The sequence below is a fragment of the Bidens hawaiensis genome, unplaced genomic scaffold (genome assembly GCF_021521415.1).
Source record: "Bidens hawaiensis isolate Kalapana, Puna unplaced genomic scaffold, B.hawaiensis_p1.1 tig00035113_1, whole genome shotgun sequence".
Lineage (NCBI taxonomy): Eukaryota > Viridiplantae > Streptophyta > Magnoliopsida > Asterales > Asteraceae > Bidens > Bidens hawaiensis.
In genome coordinates, this window is record NW_027496114.1 from 108,028 (window position 1) to 118,865 (window position 10,838).

Genomic DNA, 10,838 nt, shown 5'->3' on the forward strand with positions numbered 1-10,838 from the left:
CTATGAACTATTTTACCAAATGGCGGGCCAGGTCCAAACCGGTTTCTTGGTGACAGTGATGCAGGAACATTTATTGGCTTTCATTTGATTTCTCTGTTTAGTGAGTCTTTGAACCAGGGCTCAGGGAGTAGCAATGTAAGCCGAACTCCAAAGAAAATGGTAGTAACGATGTGAACTGACAGAAGACTCGAGATGGAGATGGAAGCCAGAGTAAGAGATATGTATTCTTATTTTGATGATTTTATCTATGTTTTATTATTGTGTGTTTATCTTGTTTAATAGTTTATCTTTTCGTTTATTTTGTATAAGTTAGGGCTAGATAGTTACTAAGTTTTTTAGTTGATTATGTTTTAATAAAGAAATTGTAAGCTTTTAGCTTGCCTACTAAATCATACAATTCGAATAATTTGAATGCACTCTCATGTGTATATTATACTGTCTTACTGAACAAACCGGTCGTTCAAAATTAAAAAACCGAATAATATCATAAATAACTTATAAAATACAATATCAATATATAATGATTCTAAATAAAATATAAATATGACCATGATACATCTATGTTTATTGTTTAGGAGTTTTGCAAGCTTAAAAGATATTTCTTTTTTATTTTTAATTTAATATATTTACCTGTTTTTACGTATATTTATTGACAATAGTTTAGTTTTTATTTTGAATAACTTGTTACGTTGTGATGAATGGTTTATTGTCGGAAAGAATATAATGAGTACTTTATGGAGGGAGGCATGTTACTTAACAAAATTAATTAATATAGTTGGATCATGAAGTCTTAACTATACATTACACATACACATGCACATACACTTGTCAAAAAAAAAAAAAAAAAAGCTTTTCTATTATGTTAGAGGTTCAGATCAATCATTAACTGGTCGTGTCAACGACTAAATATATAAATCTTGAAACTCGAGTGCTATAGAAATTCTTCTTAAATCATCACTAATTAACTTGTTTTAAACAAATCACTAACTATGTTTAACTAAGATTATGTATATTTATTTTGATTTTGTATATCTAAGATGTCCACCAAAATATCCAAACTTGAGATCGTCAAATCTAACTAGTTTTAAGCAAATCTTGAGTGTAGGACCAGTGGAGCAAGTGCAATCCTTATCATCATTATTGTTATTATCATAATTTCAATTATTATTATTATTCCCCTCTTTATATATAAAAGATGCTTTTCATAATCCAACACTTTTTTCTGTTAAAATTGTTATTAGTATTGTTAATACTGTTACTATTATAGTATATATAATAGTTCTTAAACCATTTGAAAGTTCTGAAATGAATTATACATGCATACATATATATTAATTTATATATTATTTTTTTTGTTAAAATCTTTACCTTTTCAAATAGTGAGAGATCAAATTACTTAAAAATAGATGTTCAGAAACTTTTTTAAAAGACGAGTTTTGTTTAAAACAGTCAACAAGCAAGCTACTAGACGCTAATACAAACAAAAGAACAAAGAGTTACACCAATTGATACGATCTAGAATATTGTGTTTTATCTCGAATTTATTCCTAAAAAACTCTTCATTTTTAATCTCCTCCACTACTTTGTGTCAATATTTTATATCTTGAATTAAATGAGCCGCAACCCAAATATTATAAAATATACATGCATCATAAGGCTGAGGGGTGTGGGGGGCTCTAATGGGGGCGCGAGTGGGGGCTCCAGCCAATAATATTATGACGTGTGGCAGAGAGAGAAACTGGATAAGGGGGGTGTTGGAGCCCCCGTTGGAGCCCCTGGCCCTGGTGTGGAGGGGCTCCAGCAGGGGCTCCAGCCGATTTTTATTTTTATTTTTTTATAAATATATTCAAAAAACGTATTATTAAAAAAACTCATAAATTATTAAAAAAAACACACATTAATGAAAAAACACATTAATATCTAAAAATAAAATAAAAATAAAAGTACTAAAAAAAAACATTATTCTTATTCTTCGGCTTGGTCTTCTTCGATCAACCTCTTTCGGATTTTTTTAAAAAAAAGTTTGGAAGATGGGTTGATTTTGGGTTTTTTTTTTGAAGTTGTGGTAATTGTTTTATGTGAAATGGGTTATATATAGGAAGAAAAAACTTTTTTTTTTTATTAAATAAGAGCCCAACGGCTCATTTTAAATGTCCAACGGCTAGATCACACTTTCCCATGTCTCTTTACGCCCATCCTCACCCGCTAACAGGCTTGCGCCTGCTTTGTTTTTCGTGCTCGCGCCCCGATAGCGCCCCTCTCGCGCCCCGGTGGTGTGGTGCTAGCGCCTGGGGGCGCGAGCGGAGGGGCTCTAGCGCCCCCGTTGAAGCCCCACACCCCTCAGCCTAACTTACCCTACTTTTAACATATCTTTTTATATAAAAGATGTAAAAGCTAAAGCAGAGTTGCAAGTATATTATTTATAATACAATACAGGGATATTCATTTATGAGTAGAATTTGAGTCTTACATATCTGTTTGGATTTGATGACACTTAAATACAATCAGAGATGATATTATATATTCATTTGATTAATTATGAGCAGAAAGCAAACATAATTGACATAATGAATGATGATGATGATCATCATCATCAATACCATAATAAATATACCTATACAAAGGGTATTGAGGATTTTAATTAACTTATTAAAATCATTGCTAACATAAGTTGTATTTTTTTTATAATTTTTGAATGACATAAGTTGTGTTGATAATACAATCCATCTGTATTTTGGTCCACCACACGTCTTCTCCTTCCTTTCCACAAACAATAAACACTAAAATAGAAACAAAATTCAATTATTAACCAAATAAATATGACATCCCCACCAGTTGACAATTCGTTCGTACGGAACCACAGACCGACACACTTGGAAACTTAGAATGCATAGCGAAATCCATAGATCTGTATGGTAATAACCAACCAGCTAAACAATTAAAGTGACAGCAGTGTATCTGGCCATCGAGGGCCATATTAAGCATCGGGATCATCATCATCAAATCATGCATGCACAGGATAGCAGCCAGCCAAGACGGGACCGTGACATAAAGTTGCGATAATTAAATAAATAATAATATGTTTGACATCCATCATCTCTATCATATTAATCAGGTAATGTGATAATCATCTATTCTATTCTACACTTCTCCTTGCTTGCAATTTGCACCTCACCATCAATCAAAAACATGTCTTTTTTCTTGCCAACTCATTCTCCCTGTCATAACATTTCTCAATCATTTTTATATATATTTTTTCTTTTATTTATTAAAAAAACAAAAAAATATACATCATACCTCCTCATAGTTTACCATCTTTCTCTTCTTTTTCAAACCTTCCTTCACTTTGTGTGTTCTTTTCCTCTTTTCCGTATGCTTCTTCTGGACCGATCTCCCCACCAGCGACGGCTGCTCCTTAAGTGCAAAACTTTTAGCCACGTGTCCCAAGTGAAGCTTTTTCACCATGAATATACTCTTCAGCTCCCCACGGTGCGCGCTGTATGCCCTCACCCACGAGCAAAATGCATTCTCCGCTAACTTCTTTACCTTCACCTATTCGCATACTTTCTTCGCTTACTTAACTTAACTCACAAAATGCCATGAATCAAATATTATAAAAATTGCATACCTCGCTTAAGATGAAGGATTCAAGGGACTTCTGCAGATCAAGCACCCACGGATGCATTTCTACTGTAACAAACTTTTTCAAACGGTTACGTTTTAACGGGAAACCATCTAAAAGTTTGACAAGTGGGTACTCTGTTAATACTACACCATGTTTCTTCAGTTCTTCTAAATAATCAACTTCAATTGGTTGCAGAAATAACAAAGAATCTCCCTTTTCACCCAAACGAGCAGTTCTTCCAACTCTGCAAATTCCCACAAGTATAACTGTCAGTTTAACAAGATATAATAATTGAGATGACTGCAAATCCCGAACACAAATGCATGACTATACCTGTGAACATATTCAGTTGCCTCCCCAGGGGAATCATACTGTATAATGCATCTAACTTTTGGAAAATCTAAGCCTCTAGCAGAAACGTCGGTGGATAATAAAAGAGCTGATTTGTCAGTTTTAAAAGCATTAAAAGTTTTAACGCGATCCTCGTGCTTCATGTTTCCGTGTAACTTCAAAATGTTGCATTTTACAAATAGTTCCCTTGTTTCTGTATCTGATTGAAAATTTGATAATCCATGGAATTTACTTATGAGTGCGTGATGAAAATCTACAGCATCACATGTTGAGAAGAATACCACAATCTGAAACCAAAACAAACAGCTTATTCGTTGTAAATCAATTTATCACTTAGCCTCAAAACCTAATCGTCATAGTCGTTTAGGCAAAGCAAAACTACTTAAATATCAAACTTGCATTTACCAGATCTATATTCACTGCTTATTCGTCTAGTATTCTAACATACTTATTGTATCATTTGTTATAAGTTCTAGAACGAGCAATCCACCCCTGTTACTGGAATACTGTGAATAAAAGAAATTCTTTTACATCAATAGCAAACGAATAGTGATGGAAAAGACATTTGCCTTTTTCTGAAATGATTACCAAAAAAGGGACAAATAAAAAAGGCGTGAACTGGATAACTAAACATATATATCCAAAAAATACAAGCCCATGGGCCACATCCATAAACATTATTTCAGTAAGGCTTGTTAAAAATATGGACTAAAAGGTTGATAATTTAAGAAGGTAGCAAACGTAACTAATAAAATAAAATTTAAGGATGACTTTACCTTTTGGGACGGTTCTCCGGTGAACAGATTCTTTAGAACGGAAAGAAGCACCACAAGGCGAGAACCACACGGCACTGAAGTGCAGTAAAAACCATAAGAAAAATACAAAAAAAACACTATAATCGAAAAATAATAAAACATGAAACTTCTGTCTCCGTTTTTTACCTTTAACATATCTTTGGTTCAGTTGAGCTGGAAGTTTATATTCCGCATTTGACGATGCTTTTCCAGAATTTTGTAATGTTTCAATTGCATTATTTAATAATGTAACTTGCTTATTGGAAGGTTTTATCTTTGTATCATCAAGACCAATCATAACTGGATTGTCCAAACTAATATTTGCAAGATGATTGACTTTCTCATTTAAGGTGGCTGATAAGAGCAAATTTTGCCTCACAAATTCACCATTTTTGCTTTCAGACGTGTGCGGTCTTGAACCCAAAATATCAAGTATCTCTTCTATTTCTTTACCAAATCCCAGTTCCAGAATCCTGTTGTAAAATAAAATAGTTTATGAAACAATGTAGAAATTAAAAAAAGCCAAATTTTCTGTTGAAGATTGCAAACAAAACCTGTCAGCCTCATCAAATACTACCCATCGCAAATTCTTATAAACAAATGAGGATGTGTGCTTTAAATGATCCAATAGACGCCCCGGAGTTGCAACAAGTATAGATATTCCTAAACACAAATGGTCAATGTATACAAATGAGTTGCTGACAAACACAATCTTTTCTCGCCTAAAGGCTCTAAAATAAAACATAGGTCGAAGAACGGAAACTACTGTGATAAAGACGGTGTACCTTTTCGCAGCCTGGCTTTCTCTTTTGACCTGTTTTCCCCACCCATAATATAGCCGGGAACAATCCAATGAAAACGATGCAACAACTTCTGCAAGTTTTCGTATACCTGCATGCATAACTCATGCGTTGGTACAAGAACCAGCGCTGTTACCAAGTTAAAATAAAGTCAGCACTTCTTAACACAAGTAAACTTCTAGGTTTCTATTTAATAAAATAAAGACAATATATACACATACCAAAAGTACCATCACACCGCTGAATTTTTTTATCATACTTCTGCAACTGATGAACGATAGGAGCAAGGTAAGTTACAGTTTTACCAGTGCCTGTAGCCGCATTAACAAGCCTATGATTCAGACACAAAATTCAATACATCAGAAAAATAGCGACAAATAATTGGCATAAACAGAAACAGATTGGGAACAAAATATTACACATGTTTTCCTGAAAGAATAACCGGAATCGCTTGAGCTTGAACTAACGTTGGAGCTTCAAATCCCATTCTCTCTGCCAACAAATTTAAGTCACATCAGATATGCGATAAAGAGTACCATTCATCTCTCAAAATTTGCTATCTTTATTCAATGTTGTAAAAATCCGGAGTGATTAATCGCTAATAATCCAGATTGATTAATCGCTAATCGGTGCGTTACTAATTAAGTTTCAGCTAATCGGTGACATTAATCGGAAGTCAGTCCTAGTCGGCCAAATTGGACCTTTGTTTTTTCTTATCTGTGAACTTTGAAGTATTTATGTGAACTTGTATATCTAAATTTTCAAATTATATATATGTATATACTATACACTCACATATATGTATATAGGATTTGGATCAAATACAAATGAAATTAACGTGCTGACTGTGAGAAACAAGTAGTGTAATTATTAATTATATATACTACATGGTGTAATTACACTACGATTTAATTACATAATTACACTACTTGATTCGCACAGTTAGCAGGTTAATTTAATTTTGTATGTTAACTTTTCCCTATGTTGAAATTTTATATATAAAAATTCCAATCCGATTAATCGGTGTTGGTACCCCTACCGGCCGACTAGCGCCTAGAGAGTTGTACGATAATTTCTATATTGTTTGAAATGGCAGTTGAGTTCAATTAGGTATCATATGCACAGACTAACATCAATACAACACGAACTGGATTTACAAATTAAATGAGAGAGTAAAGTATTACAAATTCAAGCTGAATATGATTAATTGAACATGTAAATCGTAAAACCTAATTACGATGTGGTCATACATGCATACATACCTCGGAGCTGGTCGCATAAGGCGGAGTGAAGGCCGAGGCTAGCGAAATCACATGAAGCGAATATCTCCTTTTGTGCCACGCCACTCTTCTTCTTCATCGTCTTCACTTCCGCCATTGTTATTAACTTCTGCTTTGCAAAATTATTAGGGTTTATAGTTTGTTTCATAAATGTTAAACCCATTTGTTTATTTAAGAGTGTACCAATAACACCCCATGATTTTAATGATTACACTTTTTTGCCCAAAACGAGTTAGTAAGAAAGAAAGGGTAGTTTTGTCATTGGCTATTGTTTAGTAAGACTTACATTTAGGTGCCTGTTAGTATATGACTTTTTTTTATTTCTTAAATAATTAAAATTATACGGCTAGAGTCTATTATTTTCTCGTATTGGTACATGAAACTTAAAACTGTTTTATAGTCATGACATATAAATTAATTAAACGAGTCGTATTCATGTTTGGTACTTGTGTTATGAATGTTGTTTTTAACACCTAAGCTCGTTAAGACATGAATTGCTAGCCATATTTTTTAAGGTGTTACGTGTTGACTTTCTATGCTGAGGGATTCATTGTAATAAGGTCATTGCATTTGTATTGCTAGTTTACCCAAAATTAAAATAGAAACCTCTCCCTTTCAATGTAGCTGCTTCTCTATCTCTATTTGAATCTTAATAATGGTATAAAACCTTCTAACCCTTGTAGCTCGAGTTTGTTTGTAATGACGACTAGCAATTAAAAAGTAGATATTATGTTAAAGGCACACGATAAGGCAATTGGGGCTTTGAAATCCACAAAAAGTCGGTATTGACTTTCAGGTTAAGGCTTAGGGTCATTGAAGTCTCAGGTTCGAAACCTGACTCAAAGACGGTTTTTTTCGATAATGGTGAGTTTTCTTCTAGTTGGTTTGTATGAGTCAGGCGTGAAGCAACAAAATCATTGTGAACTGTTGAGTGTTGACATTCCGTTAGATGAACGGGATTGGATGAGTTTCGAATGTAGATATTACATTACCATCCCCATAACGATAATCTCAAAACTTGCGGTGAATCAAGCAAGAAGCAATCCAATTACACCACCTGTTCTAATCGTCGGTGAGCTATACATACATACATACATACATGAATCATTTCTTGTGTTACATTTAATTGATGATTGCAAAGTTAGGGTTATTTATTATTATTAATGGGAGATGAGATTGATCGGTTAGAGGAAGGCCTTTTAGAAGATGAAGATGAGATATTATTATATTCTGCCAGCTTCCAACAAGCTGAGGATGATTTCATAAAGCTTAAGACCACCGAGTGGATCCTTTACTCGTTGCTCTTGATCTTGGCTTGGGGCTTCGGCTTGCTGATGCTCCTGTATCTACCCGTGCGTCGATACATACTGCGCCAGACGATTCGGTCGAGGAAGCTTTATGTCACCCCCAATGCCATTGTCTACAAAGTAAGGCGTATTGGCTTTTATTAATTTCGACTATCAGTTTAGTTTTAGGTTGCTGGCGGTTCTAACTCACGAATTAGATGATAACGGTCCCACCTTTCTCATATTTGTTTCCAACACTCCGTCGCGGCTAACTAGTTTCAGGTCGCATGAACATTTTTGTTCCAAACATCTTTGTAACCTTAGATCGGACCTTTAGGAATCGGTTGGTGGTGCTCAAGTGTAGGGGGTGCAAACACTTGAGGTCGGCTCGTGACAAAGCTCGATCGAGCCAAGCTTAAAAATAAGCTCGTTTAATAAACAAGCCCGAGCCTGGGCTTCACTTATCGAGCTCCAGCCAGCTCGCGAGCCTGTCATTCTTATAATTTTAATTGTATTTATACATACATATATACGTATATATTCAATAGTTATTACTTAATATATATAATGTTATGAGTAATAACTAGATATTGTATATTGTGTTATATATAAATTAAAAATGAAAATATATCTATATATATAAACAATTATAAATATATAAATATTAATTAAAAAATAGCAAATGATCCGAAATCGAGCTTGAAAAACTATTAACGAGCCGAGCTCAAGCCTATAAAAGTAGATATCGAAACAAGCGTTGCTCGAGCTATGTATATGTTAGACAAGCCGAGCTTCGGGTTCGGCTTGTTTGCACCCCTACTCAGTTAGTTAGTTGTTTATTGAAGTTTATATATGTTTGTGACAGGTTACTAAGCCTGTTCTGTTTCCATGTTTTGGAGTGTTGGAGAAGGAGAAACATATGTTGTTGGCTTGTGTTGCTGATGTGGTGATTGAACAAGGTATGATGGAATAATATTTGCTTTTGTAACGAGCATGTCATGTGTATGTGTATGTATGTTTGAAGGCCTTTGGCTGGCTTCATGGTGCAGGGTATCTGCAGTCACGTTATGGCGTGTCTTCCATTAGAATTGAGAATGTTGGTGTAAGAAGGCCTCCAAGTGATGATGTTCAAATCGAAGGCATTACGAATCCTCAAGCGTTCAGAAAGGTAGGTTATTATCATGAATGGTGATTGTTATTAACTTATTATGTAGGGGTGTAAACGAGCCCGAGCTCGGCTGTTTCGAGCTCTTTTTCGTAAGTTTGAGCTCAACTCATAAGTTTTTTATTTCAAGCCTGGGCTCGGCTGTTATTTATTAATTAAGTTATATATGTTTTTAATTATTTATATATATTTGGAGAAAAACCTTAAACAAGCCTAAGCTCGGCTCGAGCTCGTATAGTACCTTTACGAGTCAAAGCTTGGCTCGAGCTCAGTATGCAGTGTAAAATTAATACATAGAAGTCCAAAATGAGGTAAAACTTATAAATTTACAAGGCTCGAGCTCGGGCTCGATAACTAAACAAGCATTATTTGAGGTTCGAGCTCGAAAAAGATCGGCTTGTTTAGAGCTTTGTATCGATCCGAACTCAATTAGCTCGCGAGCGGCTCGGCTCGTTTGCAGCCCTATTATTATGAAGGGTTGAGAGTATAAATATGCATTCGCATTTCAGGTTGTTTTGAGGTGCCTTTTAAGCATGAGAAGTCAAGCCTTGGGAGATGTTGGTTCTTCCAGAACTTTGCAGTCACCGGTCAGTCTAATTTAAGTATTTAACCTTCTGTTCATGAACTATTTACGAACTACTGTGCACGTGACTGTTGGTAACTGGCAGACGTCTAATGTTAGTGAGCTAGCAATACTACAAAAGCTAGAGGAAGTTGGGAATTCTCTTAAGGTAAACCAAACTGACCCAGTGCGATTGTAAATCATTTTTTGTCTTGTGATACATATTGGGGTTTGAAAACATGTGCAGAGAGTCCAGTCATTGATTGAGGAGCGACAACCGAAAACATGTGATTGTAAAGACTGACTGCTTCAATCAAGCGTTGTCGGCTGGCTTTAAGCAGGAAGAAGCTATGATTAGTGTCCAGGAGGAGCCCTGGCCTTTCTGTATGATATGAGGGTGACAGGAGGTCATGAAATGGTAATTTTAAGCGAGTATTTTTCATTGTAATCATTCGTTTTCTATAAGTACATTGATTGTTTAGGGTGTGTCGAAAACACTCATAATATGCTGAATGGATTGTGTACTTGTTAAACGGGCAGTATAGATGTTAAACGACTGTATAATAGCTTTGTTCACGCATTTGAAGTTTGTTAAACGAGTGTACACTTTGCTAAATGTATTGGAATAGAACTTAAAACCCCTAACATTTATGAAAAATAAACTTGAATATATGATCTAATGGCCCATTATTAAAATTTGTGCTCATTGAGAATGATATGTGTCTATGAATGCAGTGTAGGCATAATATGTGAAAACGTGACCGAATTGTAGAATAGAAACTCATAAGAGCACTCACATTGTAGAATAGCCAAATTTTTTTATATATATAGTTTTAAATTTTTCTATAAAATATGCATGGATCTTAACCTATCTTATCTTATTATATTGGAGCCGAATTCCATTTTTATCCATGTCGAAACATGAAATGAATCTGACCTGATCCATGACGATGTTTCCACGGATTTTCGAGATGA

General features: G+C 34.7%; 2 protein-coding genes across 2 annotated transcripts; one reads left to right on the forward strand and one right to left on the reverse strand.

The window, feature by feature from the left end:
* Positions 1 to 2,674: 2,674 nt before the first annotated feature.
* LOC143587055 (DEAD-box ATP-dependent RNA helicase 17-like) lies at positions 2,675 to 6,969 on the reverse strand. The gene is made up of 11 exons (XM_077068450.1): positions 6,833 to 6,969; positions 5,990 to 6,062; positions 5,792 to 5,901; positions 5,556 to 5,699; positions 5,325 to 5,433; positions 4,918 to 5,243; positions 4,753 to 4,826; positions 3,959 to 4,263; positions 3,629 to 3,869; positions 3,298 to 3,552; positions 2,675 to 3,218 (listed from the first exon to the last, which is right to left on the reverse strand). Exons 1-11 carry the CDS (start codon positions 6,945 to 6,947, stop codon positions 3,210 to 3,212), a joined length of 1,761 nt encoding a protein of 586 aa, XP_076924565.1. The 5' UTR covers positions 6,948 to 6,969; the 3' UTR covers positions 2,675 to 3,209.
* A 953-nt stretch (positions 6,970 to 7,922) lies between these two features.
* Positions 7,923 to 10,596, forward strand: LOC143587057 (uncharacterized). Its single transcript, XM_077068452.1, has 6 exons — positions 7,923 to 8,277; positions 9,002 to 9,095; positions 9,186 to 9,304; positions 9,811 to 9,888; positions 9,970 to 10,032; positions 10,111 to 10,596. Exons 1-6 carry the CDS (start codon positions 8,014 to 8,016, stop codon positions 10,165 to 10,167), a joined length of 675 nt encoding a protein of 224 aa, XP_076924567.1. The 5' UTR covers positions 7,923 to 8,013; the 3' UTR covers positions 10,168 to 10,596.
* The last annotated feature ends 242 nt before the right edge of the window (positions 10,597 to 10,838 follow it).